Below are 20420 nucleotides of genomic sequence, written 5' to 3'. Positions count from 1 at the left end.
CCATAACCAAGTCCTCTGTAGTCACAGAGAGAGACTGTACCAAGCCAGAACACAGCTTGTTTGTTTGTTTGTTTGTTTGTTTGTTTTTCCTAAGCACAGACAGAGTGCTGACCACTGATGTCTGCTGCCTACGATCCTGGCTAAGCATTTCCCCTTCCTGCTGCTCTGCCTCTGGCCAGGAAGGCCTTGTGATCTTTATTTGGGAATCTGGTGTAGAAGCAGTTTAAGGGAGAGGCAGGGGCAGAGGCGGGGGAAGAAACTTGGAGCTGGGCCTCAGAGGTGACCATAAGTTTGGATTTTGAGCTGATAGCCAACTTGGAATAGCTGGGGCCTCTCCCCAGGACCTTAGCTGTCTGAACATGAAAGGAGGGATAACAGGGTGGTTATTTCTGAACTGAGGTCTCTTGCCAACCTGATGCCTCATGCTTAACTACCTGGGGTTTGTGAAGTTAGAAATAAGAGCCTGTTTAGAAAGCCCTATCAAAAATCTCACAAGGTATCATAAAAGGGACACACTAGTAATATGATGGCACTTGTTCATTTTTCTTTGCTTTGGGCTGAATTAAGCTTTTCCCCTAAGAAGTCACTGTTTCACCTTGCTCTGACTGTGTGTGTGTGTGTGTGTGTGTGTGTGTGCATGTGTAGCAGAGGAAACCTTATATTCATCAAATGCTACCCTCCCCCCCCCAACGATTGTAGCTATTGATTATTGATTATAATTACCCAGGCAGCCATCAGTACCTCGTGCTCATCAGTAGTTGGAGCTAAGAGCTCCTTGCGGGGGGGGGGGGGGGGGTTTCTGCCAGAAGAGCCCATGTCATCCTGTCCCAGAACATGGCTCTGAGACTTCTGCATTGAATAAGAGCAAATATTCAGCTGGTGGCAGATTCTAGGCCTCCAGCCCTGGCTCTTGCTTCAAGATCCTCTGGGTAAAAGCACAGAGACTTTGGCAAAGATATTAGCCACTGGCCCTCAGCTTGTTCTCCATGGGTGACCCAGTCTTTTTGCTCAGGTAAAGCCCTGTTGTCCCTTGACTGTGGACTCTTCCCTTTTTTTCTCAGCCCCTAAAGTTTGGGCAAGGCCGCTCCTCTGGAACCCCAGACTAACCTCACTCTATGCTCAACTCTGCCCCATCATCTGGACTCCCCACATCACTGATAGGCGTTTTCTGCTGGGGCTAATTCATCACGCTGTAGATTCTCAGCTCTTGCCAAGAGGATTCTGCCTCTCCAGGGTCCAGAGATGCGTCATCCCTTCCCAGTTAATGGCCAGACAGTTTCCCACTCTCTGAAATATGCAAGCACACACACACACACACACACACACACGTGCAAACACACACACACACACACACACACACACACACACACACACACACACACCACACTCCCCTACCTAGAAACAATGCTTGAGCAGGAGGTTTGAAAGGCCTGCCTGGCTTTCTAGTTTGTGTGTGACTTCTGGGTTCTCTCTTCCTGTCTCCCAGTGTGTGTCACCTACCCACCCACCCCCTCACTCACTGCATGCGCGCTCACCAACAAACATACCCAGAACACTGCTGCATTGCGCGCAGAAATGCAGACACAGGCTGACACCTTCCCATCGGGTGGGGATGAGCTTCTGCTTAGCAGCTGCGTCTCTAGAGACTTCCTGCCTGGTGGCGGTGGAGGGTGAGGTGCCTGAGGGCAGGGGCCCCAGGAGAGGTGACGGGGTGGGTCCCAGGGGAGCTCTGAGTCAGGCGGCCCTGCACTGCCTCCCTGTTTACAGTGATCTTCATGGCTCTAGCTAGCAAGCAGTGCCAGAGTTCCTCTGTCTGTTCCTCTGGCCAGTCCACTGTCGCACTCTTACCTGTGAGGGAGAGCCCCATTCAGAAGATCTACAGGCTTTGCAGGCTCTTATTCTAGCACAGTAGATGGCCCAAGTGACAAAGGATTCTGTGTTAGCCACAGCCCTGGGTCCCTTAGACCAACCTTTGTACCCATCCAGGCAACAGCGGCTCTGCTGCCGTGGGTCTTTTATTTCCTCTCAGTTCTTCCCGATGCTCTTAGATGTGTTCCTGGTCCCTAGCCAGGAGGCCATATATGGGCAGACTGAGTCTGGGCCTCTGCCCCCATATAGTAACTCAGTTACCTGGAGCAACAGGAGGGACGGTCGATGGGGACCCTGGACTGCTGGGGTGGGGCTAGCCTTCCTTCGCCTCCTTCCCAGGCTTTGTTACTAGCTCCACACATCCCTCCACCCTGTCCTAGTTTGCTGAGGATCTGAAGTCCTCCCGGGACCTCGCTCCTTTAGTCCTTTGACGTCTCACCTCTATTGCGCAGCTCCTTCACCCTATTTCAGTTTCCCTGCCCCCATTGTGCCCTCTCGGACCCTGTCATCCTCGGCATCACCCTGAACCAGCCCACCTTGGAGAAGCCACCCCCACCACTGTACAAACTATGACAGCGTCTACTGTGTGTCTAATGACGTCCCGGGCTGCTAAGGTTCAGGTATGGCACGTCTCTCCAAAACTCAGATTTCCTAGTGGTGGGGCTTTGATGTAAGGCCAATCACTTTAGAAAGTGACTAGGAGCTGGGCAAGGTGGCACATGCTGTTAATTCCTGGACTCAGGAGGCAGAGGCCAGCCTAGATATATAGTGAGATCCTGTCTCAAAAAAAAAAGTGATGATGGAATACAGGCCAGCCCCCTTCTCTCGACTTCCCAGTCTCCAGAATGGCGTTAAGTTACTCAGTCTTAGGCACTGTTACAGCATTAGGAAATGAGCGATGATATAAACCCTTTATATACATCAGTTCATTTAATCCTACGACAATCCTAAGAAGTAAACATATTACCATCCCTTTTTTGACAAATAAGAAAATACAGGTTCAGGTTAAGCTAACTATCCAAGGTCACAAAGCTGGTGGTAATACAGGCAGAGCCCATTCTAAAATCGAGGCTATGTCTCCCGAGTCTGTACCTAAGCCGTTGCAGTTCCTGGACTGCACACTGCCCTTGCTGGAACTGTTTTTTTGATGGCAGTCGATCCCCGGAGCCCTACCTCTATGCCATGGTCCTCATGTCTGATTCTTTCTGTGTCCACCTGTGATCCACACCGACTTTGCATTAGTTACTTTCGTAATTTCGTCTCATCTCTTTGTCCTGCCAGTGCTGACCAGCAAAGCTTGACGCTGTCTCAGGCCAGCTTCCTGCCTCTCAACTCTTTGCCCACACTCTTAAGCCTGGGAGAGGAGAAGAAAGCCCGCTGGACCACAGCAGCAAACTGCATCTCCACAACTCTCCTCCCTGCCACAGGGGAGCTTCTCAGTGGGCCATCCCTCCTCCTGGGAACTGTTGCCCGTCCTGTCTTCATTCCAACCCAACCATGCTCTTGAGCTCTTCGTCAAGAGCTTTCAGCTTCTTAAACAAATGGTCCACACTCCACAATTTACTTCCTTCCCAAGGGTATCCACTCTAGTCTGGTTTCTGTCCCATCATGCTCCTGCTTCTGTATTCACTAGTGTCGGCAGTGGCCCCTTGTCATTGAGCTTAATGAATATTGTTCAGCTCTTAGTCTCTGCTTCTGAGGCCTTCTGAGCCCTGCTTCCTGGGAACACCGCCTCTGTATATAGATTTTTTTTTTCAGTGTTTCCTTTTCCCACAAAGGCTACAGGCTCAAGACCCAGGCTTGGTCCTGCGCCCTCATTCACCCTCAGGCTCTCCTCCACATACTTGCAACCCATCTTGGGGCCTTTTAGACCCTCCTGCCAAGAATCTTTCCAGTCCATCTTTTATTATTATTATTATTATTGTCCCACTAATTGACCTTGCTCATGCCCCATTCCTTCTCTCTGTTAAAACCCTCCTGAGCCTCCCAGCTGCTGCTCCCCGCACCCAGATTCCTCCAAGTAGTCCTCTTGATTCCGCTCTGGTGGGGCTGAGCTCACCAGGCTTGGGAAGCCGGTCTCCGAGTCAGCCTTGTTCTCAGCTAGCTCCCCCAGCGCTACCTTCCTGTGCAAATGGTGGGCCCCTGGCCTTGGGGCTTCCTGTGTCCAGGACTTCATGCCACCTTGGGTACCTGTCTCTTCTCAGGGCTCAGTGAACGTTAGTAAAACAAATGGAAAGGGATCGATGGTCAAGAAGCCGGGGAAGTCTGTCTTCTGGGCAGCACTTGTTTCTCAGATTTGGAGTTGCTGTCTGCCAGCTTCTCTCAGCTTTCCCCCCACTTTGGGCATTGGAGAAAGTACAGAGCGCCAAGGGAAGCTCTAGGGTAGATTCAACTGTTAAGAGCAGCAGGGACCAGGGTATTGTAGGGGAGCCAAGACAGCCAGTCTGTGGTGTGTCTCCTGTTCTCTAATCCCTTTCTCTTTTTCACTTTTGTTTTCCCAAACCCAGAGGTCCCTGGCCCCTTGTCTGGTGCCCTCCTTTCTCTAGGAGTTCAGAGAAGGATAAGCATCTCCCCCCCTTTTTTCAGCAATCCCTCCAGCGACCCCCAAATTTCTGCAGCTGCACTTGCCTGAGAGGGCTCGTGGACACTCCCCTGCTGTGACCCGGCTGACCCCTGAGCGAAAGGAGTCCCTGTGTCCCAGTGTTGGTCAGGCTCAAAACGCTGGGATAGCGGCCCCGCCTGGGCAGAAGCTGGATCAGCCCACAGCGCCGCCGCCGGTAGGGGCTCCGGCAGAGTGAGTGTGCCGGGCTGAGAGGAGCAGTCAGTTCCTTTCTGTAGCGTCTCAGCAGCTTCAGTGACAGTGGATGGGAGACAACAGCGCCGGCTGGGACAGCGGAGCCCGGCTGGGGATCACAGCAGCCTCGTGCCTGCGGGCTGGAGTCCCTTCCTAGCGTGGGCGGCCATTCTCCCTGGGCTCCCACTAGCTGCCTCCAGCCTAAAAGCCTCGCACACGCCCTTCTCGCCTTCGCTCCTACGGGTTCGTGGGTTGCCAGCCCGCAGCAACTAATTCCCCGCCGCCCACACTGTCTAGGCTGTATTTTCTTTTCTCACCCTGAGTGGAAACAGTCCTCCTTTGCGGATGCCCCTGCCTGCAGTGTCTAGCATTTCTGTAGCCCTGGAGGCCCCGGTGCTGGGGAGGGGCCAGGGAGTTTTCCCAGGGATGGATTTTTTTTCAGCACCCCTTCCCTAATTAACCTAATTCTAGAGTCAAGCACTCTAGAAAGGGGTGTGGCCACATGCCCCTATAGGTTTGGGATGAAGGTCCAGGGAGATGGCAGCTTGAGGGGTAGCGGCAGCTTGAGGCTGGACTTTGTTGCAGAGAGGCCTGACAGACATGGAGGAGTGTGGCTGGAGGGCATCTCTGCGCATTGCCCCTTCGTTCACCAATAAATCCATTCACAAATTCACCTGATGGTGTCTACACCCTTCTTTCAGAGCATGTGCCAGTGAGGATCTGTCACAGCCATCTTCTACTTGCAGATGAGGAAATTCAAGCCCAACGCTCCCAGCTTCTTGCTCTGGCCCCTGGAGCTCTGGACCAAGATGGGAGTCTCATGTTCACTCCCTTAGCTGAAGCAGTTTTCCTCCAGATTGAGCCAGTAAGGACTTGACTTCAGGGGCCTGCCTAGATCAAGCATTACTCAGCTTTGCTTTACTGCTCTGGTCTCCACACTGGCTCAGCCATAATCCAGGGCCAGGTGTTAGAACTTCTGGAAAGACCCAGTTCCCTTTCTGAGTAGACTTCTGGAAGAGCTCCCACCGTCCACTCCCACACCCATGCTGAAGCGCTGAGGGCTCTGTTGCTGCTGCTCAAGTACTAACCAAGAGCTACACACCAAACTACTCTTAGCTCCGCACACCTCCTCTCTTCTCGGACAGGGCCAGGAGAGAAGGCGAGCCTCACAGGGGCTGCTGTGGAGAGCGGGCGCTCCAGGAGAGGCTGCATCGGAAGCTCCACCTGTGCTGAAGGAACGGAGGCTTCAGAAAGCCCACAGCCGGGAAAAGTGGGGTGTGGAGGGGACAGGCCCCAGAGCTCTCGCTCACCTCAAGGCTCTGCCAGCTTCTCCTGTGCATGCAGCTCATGGTTTTTCATGTGAATATTTTTTAATTTATTCCTCAACAGTCATAAGTACTTCTCTGTGCCTGGCCCCTCAGGTATCAGGTTTATCATATCCTATTTTAGGGAGACCCGTTCTGACAGCGTCAAATAGAGGGGAACCTTCTCCTCAGCTTAGATTTGTAGCCCCAATTCCCACCCTTCACCTCTGGGCGTCTCTTTGGAGCACAGAGGCGAAGACTGAAGAAGGGGTTTCTCATACATCAAGGAAGAGCTTGAGAGGTGATGGTGCTGAGAAGGAAGAAGTGACAAGTTGCAGACAAAAGGGTGGTGGAGAGAAAGATGGAGCACCCAGCTTACCAGCATTTGTGGATGCTGGCTCACTGCTGCAGGGGCTGTGCTCTGTGGCTATGCAAAGGAGAGGGGGGCTGGTGGCAAAGCCTGACTCCACCACTTTTTCTGGGACACCTGCTGAGTCCTTGATCCTGAGCTCTCTCTCTCAGCCTTCCCATCTGTCCCAGATGGGTTCTCCCATGTCGCCATTTTTCCAACATCCACAAGATGTCTTCTGTGTGCCTGACTCTCTGTTTAACATGGAGAAACAGACCAGAGCCACTCAAATGATCAGCTGCTCTTGGAGCTATTGGGGCAATTTCAAAGAAGGCTTCTGAGAGGACTCATTCGCATGGGCCCTACAAGAATAAAACTGGTCTAGTTTGTCTTCTCTTCAGAGCAGGACAAGAAGCGTGTGTCTGCAGAGACTGAATGATATTGTCTTCCTGGATGTGGACTGGAGCAGCCTTCTGCCAGGGCATGTGCCTGAGCCTCCCTAGCTCAAACCTTATTGTGGAGATGCCATAACATAGCTCTCCAGGAAAGCCTGGGGGTACTCTTTTTTTTTTTTTTCTCAACTTAATTTAAGCCACTAGCATTTGCTGAACATCCTCTCTGTGCCCTGCCTGGTGCTAGGGACTGGGGGAAAAGCATCATTCATCATATTTAGGTAGGCTTGCGAACTGTTTTTGTGAGCTCTAGGGATATCACTGAGTAGAGTGATTGCCTAGTGTGTCCTAAAGTCTGAGTTCAGTATGCAGAATAGAAAACAAATAGAACTGCTAACCTTAGCTAGGCATGATTGGGCACATAAGATCAGCCTAGGCTATGAGATCCTGTCTTAAAACAGAAAAACAAGCAATTGTTTTTGTGAAGAAGAATTCAAACTTTTCTGGAGGTTCCAAGAGAGAGGACACAGGCTGCTAGAATAGGACAGGGGACCTGCAGCTCTGGGATGCCGAGATGGCCTTTTAGAGGGAGCAAGGAGAACACTTCTTGCAAAGAGGAGTGGGAAGAATAGGAGGTGCCAGGGGCCTGTCTGGAGCCAGGAGAAGTCTCAACGCTGGCTTAGCTGGAAAGTTACCTAGCCAGCAGTGTCACTTCTCCCGACATGGACATGACAGTCTCAGTAGGACCCCCCCCCCCCAATCTGTGGTTTCTGTGGTCAGCTTCTATGACTGAGATACATCAGGGCCCTGGGACAAATTCCAACAGGAGATCAAACAGGGAACAGAACTGAGATGTCTGGAGCTATGAGCCAGGGGAGAAACTGGAACCACTGGAGGCCTGTGGGTCTTGCCATGATGCTGGGAGTGAGGGAATCTGTTAGAAAGAGCCTCACTGGAGGAGAGGGTAGGTCCAAAATCCCCAGGGCTCATCGATGCATCTTCTAGCTTGAAGGAGGGCCGAGACAGGAGTACTGGGGGAGCACTGGGAGAGGAGGCAATGCTTAGCCCTCTTCAGTTCCCCGGCCTCCAGGCTTCAGCTTCTCCAGGGTTCTGGTCACAGTGGACAGGCTGCTACGGGTTCCTGGAGGAGACAGCAGGATGGGGTGTCTGAGTACAGACTCTCATCGACCTGTCAGATCAGAGAGCTCAAAGATGGTGGGGCGGGGTGGGATGCTGCAGGACCACAGGATAGAGCTGGGACAGGTTGGGGGGGGGTCCTAGGGACCAAGTACAGTGTGAGAAGGGTGGGATGCAGGAGCAGCGTGCTTCAGAGTTGGCCCCACTGCCTCCTGGCTGTGATCTTGGATGTGTCATATGAGGTCTCTGTGCTCCAGTTGCCCCATGTTAAAAACAAAAACAAACAAAAAATAAGGTTTATTGTAGCACCTCCCCGCATGTGGCTTGTGAGAACCAAGCCGTTAGTATGTGAGAAGTGGTTGGGGCTGCATCTGGAATGGGCCCTTCTGCTGGGTAAGCATGGGGACATGGACACATCAACAAGTGGGGCTGGGTTGCCTTGGAGACACTCCTCCCTGGGGTTGGTTTCCCAGGGTGCAGAACAGGGTCAGGAAGGGAGAAGATACCTAGGTTCAGGTGTCATTGCCAACAGCCAGACTTCAGCACTGGGAATAGAGTGGACAGTAACCAGGGCATGAGACCCAGAGGTAGGGGAAGAGAAAATAGGGGGCCCTCTGTCTTGGTGTCCATGCTGGGCAGGACAGGGAAGCCCTAAAGAGAAGGGCTTGCACAGTGAAGCTGACCCCCTCCCTGCCTATGACCCTCCAGGCTCCTCCCAGGCCCTATAAGGCTGCCTAGTCAGAGAGCAGAGTCCAGAACCAGTCAGGCGCTCACCTTCTTTATTGCTGGTGTTGCTGGGTCTTCCCTCCCCATGGTCTGGTCCTGAGTTAGGGTGGATTCTCAGGTTTCCTGCAGGATGAGAACACCCTAATTTCCCATCTACTGGGTCATCCCCAAATCCAGCCCACCTTGAGAAAGGAAGGTCTTGCTGCTGCCTAATCTTCATCAGTGGCTGTCTCTGCTCTGCTGTGTTCCTCTAGGTCACTTTATCTAGGCTGATTTGGGGAGGGGCAAAAGACATGAGTCCTTGGAAGAAGTGGTAGTGGTTTGTTTGGTTCTTGAGACAGGGTGTCTCTGTGTAGCCCTGGCTGTCCTGGAACTCACTCTGTAGACCAGGCTGGCCTCGAACTCAGAGATCAGCCTGCCTCTGCCTCTCTAATGCTGTGTGCACCACCACACCTGGCCAGAGGTGGTAGGTTTTAAGGGAGGGAACTGGGGTATGTGGAGCTCCCCAGGACTGGGCGTGGGTTGTAGAAGTAAGGTGGGAACTATTAAGAGGTCATGGGGCCCAAGAAGAGGTAGAGGGACTTTCCGGGCTAGGGACGAGAGTGTTATCTGGAGATCTAGGAAACTTTTGGAAGTGAAAGGGCTCTTAAGAGAGGCAGATTGCTGAGGTTTAGCCATGTCTGCTCAGGCAGCTGCCTGAATTCTGCTACTCTGTAGCCATGGTGACAGTGACACACAACTTTCTCCCTCTTCTTCTGTCCCTTCCTCCCTCAGCCAGGAGCAGGCTCACACATGGGCACATTTGGTGATAATCACTCATAAGGTCTGCACACAAAGGGTCTGTGGGGGAAGAAAACGCTCACCTATCGCAGGTAGGATGTGGTCCAGGTTGAACCGAGCCTTCAGGAAAGGGTAGGCGAAGATAAGGAGCCCTGAGGAGGGACACAGAGGGTGCTGTGATGGGGGAAGGCCTGATTGGTGTGAGACGTGGCAGGCTGTGGGTTGGCGGTTTATGAGGGGGATGCAGGAGGGCACAGGCACAGGCTCAGGCTGTGGGCATGTAAATGGGAGGTGTGTGTGGTCCCCAGCACTCAGCCCTGGCTGGGGATTTGGTGCCTCTCTGAGGAAGGGGCTACAGAATATGCAGGCCACAGGTTTGCCGCTCTTAGCTCGCTCTTAGCTCCATTCTGCTTAGGTGAAGAGCAGGTTGCTCATTTTCCTTATTTGGCTAGAATGGAGCCAGCTGGCACCAATCTCACTGCCCCTCCCCTTTCTCTCTCCGGCTCTCTCTTCTCCCAAGACCTCCAGTGTGGCCTCCGAGGCTCTACTGCTTCTTCCCACTCAGACCTGATGGCCAGGAAGCCACAGGGTGGGGTTCTGCCCTGCTGTCCTCCCAGACCAAGTAATCCTGGCACTCACAGTGTTTGCAGCTATGCCTCAAGCCCCCAGCCTGGCTGGGACAGACAGACAGAACTGCTGCTGACGCAGTGAAGGGGAGGAGGGTCTTTTGTCTGCGCTGTCCTGCTTTGCAGGACCCCATCACCCCACTCCAAGCAGGCTGATGAATCCTGCCACAAACACAAGATCCCACTAGGTAGTCAGAGAGGTGTGGGGCACCCAGCCTGTCCTCCCTCATCTCAGCACACTCCTCAGGGCCCCAGGCCAGCTCTCCTTCCTGCACTCTGAGGCTGCCCTATTGACAGTTCTGGCTTTCACTCTCCCCAACCAATTCCCACTGACCACCAGCCCTGCCCTCCATCTCACATTTACCTCCCAGACCTCTGCTGCCCAGCAAAATCTCCTCCCCTTACCCCAGCCCAATGTCTGCTCACCAAGACCAGCAGCGCCAAGAAAGACACCACCCACAGCAGCGGCAGCCTTGGACACCGAGACGCCAATGATGATGCTACCAGCCACCAGGCCGAGGGCCACACAGGCCAGCTGCAGGCAGCGGAAGTCTCTGGGGCTGATGGGAATGTCCATGCAGGTCTACCCAGGGCACTGCTCCCAGGCCTCCTGGGAGTCTTGGTCTTCTCAGATGGATGTCTCCTCGTTGGAGTGCTACATCCAGGGTGGAAACTTCTGGGCTGTAAGTCTCTCGGCTGGTAACTCTGGGGTTGGTCTGCAACCTTATCCCATAGCTTTCCAGGGGCTCCCAGGCCTCACCTGACCTCAACACCCCAGCTTACTCTTCCTCCTGTGAAGGGCTCTGGAGCTGGAGGCCACTCTTGGGGGTCCTGCCTGGCCACATTTACACTTTGGCTGGGGTTCTAAGGAGGTGGGTCTGCCCCATAGGATCCTCCTTTATCAGCTACCACCTGGGACCTGAGGGAGCTGGGCCCAAGTTCTCCTGCTTAAGACTTTTTTGTCCCAGCTCCATGGACCCCGCTCAGTTGCCTTAGAACCTGGGCCTATTAAAGTTTAAAGAAATGCAAGGTGGGGTTGGGGGCAGGCCTAGGGAACAGGTTTCTCAGAGGTACAGGCAGCAAGCAGGTGATGAGTTATTCATGAGCCTGAAATGTGAGCTTCTGTTTGTGTCCCCAAGGTCCAATGGCCAGGCAGCCCAGGTTCCACTGTTGGTTCCTAAGTAGGAAGACTGGGCTTATGCCTTCGTATGGCACTCTGGGGGTAGGGAGGTTCGGAGACTCCCCAGTCACATGCTCAAGGCTGATTCTGCTGGCCTCTGCCTCTTGGCCTAGGAGTATACCTGTGGCCTTGCTTGGAGACATGGAAGGAGGGGACAGTCCTCCAAGTCTACCCTCTTCCCCGTCCCTCCCATGCTTCTTCCGTCATCCTGTCAGCTGCTGGCCCTAGGAAGGCCTGAGGGGTCTTAGCCCAAGCCTTGGTCTTAAGAAGCCCCATTTACCTCAGGGCATAGGTACAAACCCTTTTTATCGGCTAACAGGAGGAAAGGCTAAGCCCTGGAAGAGCCAGTTGGGTAGGGTAGGGTTGGATAGAGGAACTGGGCAAGATGTGTCATGAAGCTGGGACACTGTGGGGACCTTTTAGCTTGAGTACCTCTACCCAGATTGGTTGACCTCATCACCCTGTCTGGAGGACCCACCAAACTGACCCTGAGCAGTGGTAATCCAATCAATCTAGTCCTGATTCCTGTTCCTCTTTCCTAGAGCCTGGCTCTAGCCCTCCTTATTAACTGCATTCCCTGGATCTATGTGGATCAGGGTATTCCAGTCCTACAGCACGGGCCTGCTCCTTCCTGTAACCTGAAGACACTCCCCTAGGTCACATTACCCTGCATAGAATCCCCAACCTCCCTTTCATTGCTGGTCTCTTATCATTATGTCTGCCATCTCACCAGCTTCAAAATCCCCTGCCTCCACTGTCTCCACTTCTTCCTTAGGCCCCTCACTCTTTCTCCCTGTTGGGCATCTGCCTGGTGCTTGTTGTCTAGTAAACTTCTCCTTGTCCCTCAAGACCTACACAGACAGCCCTTCCTGTGCAACCTTCCTGCCTGGGCTGCTCTGCCACCCCACCCAAAGGACTCTCTCCTCTTCTTTGTTCTGTCTTTTCTGGAGACTGTGGAATTCTGTGGCCACGAGAAGCTGAAGCTTCTGGTTATGGGATGGCGCTCTGGGCTTGGCCCTACATCACCACCAGAGTCATCAGGAAGGAGGGCGTCAAGCAAGCGCCACCTCTACCAACAGTCTCCTCTTGCTGTACAGTGGGGGGAGGACCTAAACAGGCAGGATCACCTCAAGGGAGCCTCAGCGGGAGGACCACAGAGCATGGATATTCCCTCAACTCCCATAAAGATGGAGCCCCTGAAGCCAAGCCTCCCACCACCATCTCCATGTTTCCAGGATCAAAACTCATAAAAATGAGCTTTCCTCTACTTCGCCATCAGCTTATACCCCATGTCTGTACTTTGTAAAGCATCTCTGAGGGTTAGCTTTAGAAGGAGCTATCAAAACAAACAGCCATGAATACATGTTCTCTCAGGAGTCTCAACAACTTTCACATGCCGGGCCTCCCACTCACCCTGAGGTGTTGGCATTACTGGGGGTTAGGGCCAGTACTAGTTCCACTCAAGGCCCAAGGCTGAGAGGGGCTCTCCCACACTGTCAGCAAAACAGACTTTCTGGGGCTGGCCTGCGCTTCATCGCTTGCTCTGTCTTACATCAAGCACCTGCAGCAGTCCCTGTACCTCAAGCCAGAGGCAGGAGTGCCCTGCCCAGTGAGCTCCAGATTCAAGAACATTCTGATCTCTAAGACCCAGAGTCCAAATTCAAACTCAGATGTTCTGTTTGGCAATGCAGAGGCACTTGGGAGATGGCTCAGCTGGCAGAAGTGCTTGTTGTGCAAGCGCGAGGACTTCAGTTTGATTCCCAGAACAGACAGTATGACATGCATGGTGACATGCACTCATAATTCCACTGTTGCAGAGAGCACAGACAGTTAGGTCCCTGAAGCTTACTGACTGGCCAACCTATCTGAACCAGTAAGTGTCAGGTCCCTATAAGCAACTTGGCTTCAAAAACAAAACAAAGGATGGATGGCTCCTGAGTAGTAACACCTGAGGTTGACCTCTGGCCTCTCCATGCATGCACATACATGTGCTCATGTATATGTGCATGTGTATCCACATGTATATACTCAAATGCACGTGCCTGCACACACACACACACACACACACACACACACACACACACACGGAATGGAGAGGAAGCCTCTCCCATTCTGTCTTCAGTGTAGGCTAGACAATTCCTGAGGAAAATACATGCTGATCTCTGAGTGATCTGTTTGGCATTAGAGTTAAGTTCTAGGAAGCTGTCTGTGGGAGACAGTGAGTTGCAGCAGCCCAAGCTCCATGGGTTCCTAGCCTTTCCAAGTACCAGAGTCCTTCTCATGGGAGGCTGGGTTCTCCTGGAGCCATAGGACTCAGCATCACTGAGCCATGACACACACTAGGTTCCACCATAGAATCTTGACTCCTAGTGAAGCAAAGGAAGAGAGGGTATCTGCTTACAGAGGTGTCTGCCTTTTGCCTGCTATGGAGGTACGTGACTATGGAAGATGTCTGTCTATGGTCTTTCTTTCTCAGGAGGCCAAGTCCAAGTGTGGGTTGAGTTTGCGGAGGCAGCGTGGCTGAAGACGCCCCAGCTTGGTTTGGTTCTATTTATTTTCCATGAAGGGTGAGAACCTGGGACAGCGTGATTAATTCACTGGTCCCAGGGGGATGGGCAGCTTTCTTGGATGGTTCAGAAGCCGAAATCAGAAAAGCAGCTTCCAAGGCAACTGCTACCATGGAAACAAGAATATCAGCCTTGTGGAGACCTTGCTCCTTCAGGTCCTTCCAGACCCGAAGCCGCTAAAGTAGTTGGCATGATACCAATGTAAGCTGTTTGTGGAGCTGGGTCTGGTGAGGAGCAGCGGACCAGGAGGAAGAAGAGGTCCCAGAGTTCAAGGCGGACACGTGGAAGCCCAAGGACTTGATCATCCCATGGCCAGAGCTCCCAGAGTCCAACTGAAACTAGTACTGTAGACCAATGCCCTCTAGCTGGATTTGAGAAATGAGGCCTGAGGGCTGAGACACTCTAGGTGGCTGGGGCCAGCTCTCTCCTTCTAAGATGGAAGGACTGCCAGAGGAAGTTGATAGCACAGAGAGACACCGAATGCTGACAGCCTGTCAGATCCTTGAAGCTAGCTCCCTGAAGGCTACAGCCCAGTGTGCTCTTTGGAGTTGGAAACTGTCTTAACGTTAACATCCACCCCAATTTTCAATGCCTGGACAGGGCTCCACCATCCCAGAATGCCCTCAGAGCATCCCCCATGCCTGTCTCTGCCCAGCAGAACTAAGATGCCCGAGGTACCCTAGTAAATGGTGGTACAGACAGGACTAGAACCCAGGACCTCCACCTTCCAATAGCAGACTCTCCCCTGGCACCAAGCTGTCCCTCCGACCAGGACTCCAGGACAAGAGTGGTGGGCATAGCAGCCAATCAAATAAGATCTGGGGGGCCTGAGGCTTAACTCATCTCACAGTCAGGTCAAGCTGCTCACTACACAGGGGGCTCTCAGAGGGCTCCCTGGGAAAGGAAAAGGGCAGCTTGTTTCCAGCCTTGGTGTTGTAGTTTTATTAATCCCACCTAGGACACAGGGTAAGTTAGAGCAAGAAAACCAAAGATGGCGCATTATCTACTGGATGCATCTGGAAAAGCATGACCCTTCACCTTCATTATATCATAATTTTCACAGCTTGGTGAGCTAAACACTACTCATCCTCATTTAGGGCTAAAAAACAAACTCATAAGTAATTTGTGAAACAAAGCTCATGAGTGGCTGAGTTGGGACCTGGACCAAAGCAGCAAGGCTTTGGGTTCCAAGCCTCACTGGAAGGAATTCAAGTCCTACTAGTCATTGCTAGCTCTCCAGCTGTCTGCCTGTTTTTCATGTCCAGTGGGACAAAATGATGTGTATACCCATAGGACAGCTGTGCAAATGAAATGCCTGCACACTCCTTGGAAGGGACCTACTACTTTATGAAGGTACAATTGTTAGCAAAACCAAAGCTTGAGCAGTATCACTTAAACAGCTTTCCAAGAAAGAGGGACCTCATCATGCGGGCCAGTGTGTGTGTGTGTGTGTGTGTGTGTGTGTGTGTGTGTGTGTGTGTGAGGATTGGTGGGAGAGCACAGCTTGAGCAAAGGCCAGAAGGATGAGAGTCTTCTGTCTTGGGCTGCAGCAAGACTGGGGATGGTGGTGGACCCGGTTTGATCTGGAAAGTGCCTGAAGACATTTTCTTGTTGGAGGACTGACCAGGACCTCCACCTTCTAATAGCTCTGGCACCACAGCTGCTCCTCCAACCAGTGACTTGGAGGCCAGTGCTCAAGTCCACAGACAGAATTCATTTTCCAGTTCTGGATGTCCAGGGGCTGGAAGCCTTTGGGCAATCCTGCAAATCTGCTTTTCCAGCTGGCCTCACTTCAGGTGGATGAAGGGATGCATCAGCCACGCCACCACAATGGGCAGACATTCATACTGTAGGATAGCTGGTCGCCCATGACCTGATCCCTGATCCCAGATTCCTTCCTGACATCTCCGTAGGAAGCTACAATGGTCCTTTCCACTCAGCTCTCTGTAGTCTGGCGATGGATGAAAGGCACCATTTCTCTTTGTCATCAACTCTGGTAGGACAGAGTATACAGCAGGTCCTCAATGAAGGCACTGTAATGCTTTAGACAGGAGAAATATGGTCTTTTGGTCAGGGGTGGGCAGGGGAGGGTGTTACAGGATCCTCCATTAGACAGCTCCTTTAGAAATCTGCTTGTGCAATGGCTACTGACCCCACCTCAGCCTTTTCTTGATACACAGCCCCCTAAAAGCAGTTGTTTATTGTAGAAGTGGTATTTGGTGAGTTATATTTCCTCAACTACAAACAGAAAAGCAAAAGTCTCCCTCTCACCTGTGGATCCAATGTGCTATTATATTTGGGAATCCTTCTCTCAACCTCCTAGGTTCAGTCTCAACCCTGGAGGCCTGCCGGCCTCAAGTCTGCAGTTGAAAAAAGGACCACCAAGGCTGCCACAGGCAGGATTTTGACATTATTTATTAAAACAAGCACAAGTTATGAGAGAATTTTGGGGACTGTGGTTGACCAATGTTGTATGTCACATATGCAAATCTGTTTTCTTTATGCGACTCCACAGTGTATCTGACAATGGCTGTGCCTTGGAGTCTGAGGCACTGGTCACAGCCTTCCTCAGGGCAGCGGGCCTCCACCTCAGACACAGCAGTCTAACTGCCCTGCATTTGTACCTCTCTCCACAAATGTTCTGGGAGAAGGCAGCAGCAGATAAAGACAGGAAGACACCATTTTAAAAGTTTTCATCATAGTAGCAGCTTAAAATCAGTTGGTTCTGTGGGGAAAAGGGGATTAAATCCCAAGTGCAAGGATATCTTGCTTGGGGAAATCTATGTGCTTGCAGTGGGAGTTTGAAGTTCTATGATTGCTGGAAGAGCACAGTTTAAAAAGCAAACATATTTTTAAAAAGAGAAATAATACTGACTTTAGCAGCAATCCCAAACATGGAAGAGGTTGATAAATGAGGAACACATTTCGGTCACGGCAAAGAAAGATTATGTGCTTCTCTGTACCACAGACTGGAAGACTGATCTGGCTTCCTGCCCTTCCTGAATTGAGGGGATGGCTTTGCTCAGCCAGGAAGCGGACAGGCAGAGAGGACGTCTGTAGGACAGAAGAAGGTGGGAGGATGGCCACAAGAAGGTGACAGTGCCGAGAAAGGAGGCACGTGTGTTGGCCGCCTCTGTCAGCTCCTGGAAGCTGGCTCCCAGAAGGCTGCGGCCTCAGCAGCCCCCACCAAGAGCTGGATCCCGGATCTGGACACAGGGAGCAATTGGAGCCCAATGAAGAGCTGTTCCTGCTGCAGGCGATTATGTAAAGTGACAAGTGATTGCTTTCCTTTTCAAAGACAACCCCTTTGGAAAAAGCGTTCTCCTCTAAGGACCCAAGGGAAATGGGGGATGGGTGGGAACCGAGGGGGCCTTTGTGGATGGAGAAGGCCTGCCTGGGGCTGCAGGGCAGGTCCTCTGCCTGCTTCACGCTTTGACCTCACAGGTTTTCAGGGGCGCCGCCTGGACAGGCCTACAAGGTGCACCTGCAGTGGTTCAGAGCCCCGCTGGTGTTGAACATGGGTCTGCATCTCTGCTTCGTCCAGCCTGGGCCAGGGCTCGCCTTCGTGCCAGGCGAGATTTGGATGGAGGGGACAGCTTCATGGAGCAGAAGCCCTCAGCGAGGGCCTCATGTTCTTCAGCCAGTTCATTCTCCTCATGCTGGGACAGCTGGCGGTTAAGGGCAATGGCCTCAGCTGCGAAGAGTGTCAAGTCCATGGTGCTGCTGTTTCTGTAGGGGCCAGGAAGGGCATGGAGAAGAAGGCAGCAGGATTGAGATCAGCCAGGCAGGCTCTCAGATGTACCTACTCAACTGCGAGCTTCCACAATCCAGCATATTTTCCTGGACCATGCTGTTCTCTCCAAAGCAGCTGTGCCTGGCTTAGAACCTTGCTCGACTAAGATGAGAATAGCCTTTGAGCCTCATGGGATGGACAGTCAGGGCAAATGGTCCCTTCTCAGAGCACCCACCTCTCCAGGCTCTACCGTTGTCCCAGCTCTTCCCAAGCCAAGGCGCTGCACTGGTCTCCTTTCCCTGCTGAGGGCAGGGGCTCTGGTTCAGGGCCTGTGCTATTATTTATAGCTGTGCTCCTAGAGCCCAACCCAGGGCCAGCATCTGCCAGACACTTTGGGTCTGTTGAATAATCATCTAAGAGGGACAGGGGTTTGGCACTTGCAGGCATCTGCAACAGCTTCAGTCAGGTGGGAATGCCGGCCGGGTGGAAGCAGCCTGGGGTGAGCAAAGGGAGATTCTCCTGGGTAGTTCCTTCTGAGAGCTGCAGTGGTTCAGAGCCCCAAGGATGCTGAACATGGGTTTGCAGGAACCCCAAGGGGGTTCCTGTCCAGGCTAGCTCCATCCTTATGGGCAGAGGTTGGTAGGAATTTATCTAACAGCTGCTACGTGTCCTAGCACAAGTTACCACCGCTTCTTACCTTTTCATCTCTAAAGCGGACTCTGGAAAACTTAAGTTTGCTATGAAGACTACGGATGGAGTACAGTCACCTGCTGCTTGGCATTTACTCCAGTTGCTGACATGTAGCATGCTGTTATACCACCCAGTGTCATCTCTGATGATCGCACATGATTGTATTCCTCTTCTCTTCTTTTTTTAGCGCTGGGGACTGAAGGCAGGGCCTCCACTCTAGCAAACTGTATTTCTCTCATATATCTTTTCAGGATGGATCCTGGTCTTTGAGCAACACATGATTGTGTATGAAATGTTGGATAAGTGGTAAGCATTTGAGACATAGAGGCCATTATCATTCATGTGTGCCTAACAGTATATGTGACTGACTACTTGTCCCTCTGTCTTACAGTGGCCCTGAATTCCTCCTTTCCTTTTACCAATGCTAGGAGCAGGATCCTCCTTCAAGAATGATCCACAGATAAGAACCATCTGTGGGGTAAAATGGTGATTCACAGTCACATTCAATTGAGTAGAAAGCAGGGGTTTTCCTGCAAAGAGGGGCTGAGATGAAGCTGAGAGAGAGGAATCTATGTGGAGATCAGTGAGAGGACTGAGGGGAAGTAGCCAGAGAACTCAGCATCAGAGCCTGAAGATGGGCCTGAGGACTAGAGGGAAAGTCAAGGCCAAGGTGAGAGGGCAGTGGGAAAGATCGAAGCATTTACCTCTGGAGGACTTGCGGCGTGGGGAGTCCCCTTTCTGGAGCTTGCTAGAATGGGAAGGACAGATTGTGGGTAATGCTGCTCCCACCTTCCAAGAGCTGCCCCCACCCAGGCCAGCAAGGGGCAGGTTACTAACAGGTGCTTGGCCCAGCGTGGGGACTTGGTTTTGCTTGCTGTAGAGTCAGACCTTCTGAAGACAGAGAGTAGGAAAGATACACTCTGAAGTCATGGCCGCTTCTGTAGACAACCCCGTCTCTCCCTTCTCCTGTTTTTGTTGTTATTTTTGTTTTTGAGACAGGGTTTCTCTGTGTAGCTTTGGCTGTCCTGAACTGGCCTTGCACTCACAGAGATCCCCCTGCTTCTGCCTCCCTGGGCGCTGGGACTACAGCAGTGTGCCACTGTGCCTGGCTCCTGTTCAAGTCTTAATCATCCTTAAAGACCCAATTCAAAGGTCACTTTCTCTGCCACTCTTCCACCCCATTTCAAGCAGAGGTCTTGTTCCTTTGTGTCCCTAGCACTTTTAAGGTATCCATCATACGTTCTACAAGGTCTACCTCTCTACACTGGAGTATGAAGACAGGCCTGGGCCTTGCTCTCCTCCATACTGCTCGACTCTGACATGCAATGGATGGGAATTAGCTACTGAGCTAACCTGACATCTCTCTGGCTGGCAATGCTTGCCCCCTTCCAGTGGCAGGGTGATGGAAGCTGGTTAGGGCCAGGCAAACCACAGACACGAAGACCAGGTATTGTGACTGACCATGAGGATTTGGTTTTATAGTGAGGACTTGGTTCCTGAACTCATTGAAAACATCACCTTTGACTCATTGAAAACTTGCCCTTTAGGCTCCTGTTCCCTGACTCCCAGCTGCAAGGAGTCACATGACCCTAAGGCAGCCAACTAAACTGAAGAACCTTCCTTCCCTCTTGGTGCTCTTAGCTAATAACATTTTATATCACAGACCCTGAATGGCTTCCTGGGATGTTTGCCTCTGCTAACAGAGAGATCCATGTGTCAAATCCTCACAGGGCTCTAGGGGTTTGGTCTGTGGCCAAGGCTGGAGGCACATCAAGGGGCTGAGCCAGGAGTCATAACTTCTAGCATAACTGAGGCTGCTATCCCACCTTGTCCCAGCGTGGGGCAGCCACACTGTCTGGGGCAAGAGCTTCCTCGTAACACCTCCTGCAGGCCAGGAGCAGTCTCATTCCACCCAACCTGTGGTCACTCACCCCTTGTACCCATGGGTGCTGCAGAACTTGGGCAGCGCTGAGTCTTTGCTTTGCATCTCGAACCAGAAGCTTAGCGATGAGGTCTTTGGCCTCGTTGGAGATGTGAGCCCAGTCCTTGTCAGGAAACTCATATTTGCCTTCCTGGATGCTCTCAAAAAGCTTGTTCTAGGCAAAGAGAGTTCTTTCTGAGGTCACACTGGCCAGGGATGGGCGGGGTATGCTGCCACTGATCTGGCCACCCTGGCTCCAATTCTGCTACAAGTGTTGCTCATCGATTGAGAATACCACAAACACAGCCTCCTCCCTAAATCTCCCCAAGATCCTCCAGGAATACTTAATGAC

General features: G+C 52.2%; 2 protein-coding genes across 11 annotated transcripts in view; both read right to left on the bottom strand.

The window, feature by feature from the left end:
* Positions 1–7193: 7193 nt before the first annotated feature.
* Positions 7194–12235, bottom strand: Kncn (kinocilin). The gene is made up of 4 exons (XM_055618502.1): positions 10404–12235; positions 9435–9503; positions 8620–8694; positions 7194–7849 (listed from the first exon to the last, which is right to left on the bottom strand). Exons 1-4 carry the CDS (start codon positions 10552–10554, stop codon positions 7770–7772), a joined length of 375 nt encoding a protein of 124 aa, XP_055474477.1. The 5' UTR covers positions 10555–12235; the 3' UTR covers positions 7194–7769.
* A 3886-nt stretch (positions 12236–16121) lies between these two features.
* The window catches only part of Mknk1 (MAPK interacting serine/threonine kinase 1), a 39670-nt gene continuing 35371 nt past the window's right edge, over positions 16122–20420 (bottom strand). For 9 of the 10 annotated variants that reach the window (XM_055618456.1, XM_055618460.1, XM_055618455.1 and 6 more), the window contains 3 exons: positions 20079–20243; positions 18852–18895; positions 16122–17453 (listed from right to left, as the gene is read on the bottom strand). In XM_055618456.1, the coding sequence (XP_055474431.1) occupies positions 17219–17453; positions 18852–18895; positions 20079–20243 (444 nt within the window). In that variant the 3' untranslated portion in view covers positions 16122–17218. The remainder of the gene's footprint in view (positions 17454–18851; positions 18896–20078; positions 20244–20420) is intronic. The other variant, XM_055618461.1, reaches the window with a different exon arrangement.

The sequence above is a fragment of the Psammomys obesus genome, unplaced genomic scaffold (genome assembly GCF_907164565.1).
Source record: "Psammomys obesus unplaced genomic scaffold, mPsaObe1.curated_primary_1811, whole genome shotgun sequence".
Classification (NCBI taxonomy): Eukaryota; Metazoa; Chordata; class Mammalia; order Rodentia; family Muridae; genus Psammomys; species Psammomys obesus.
Note: the sequence above shows the minus strand (reverse complement) of the source record. Positions and strands in the feature narration are given on the sequence as shown.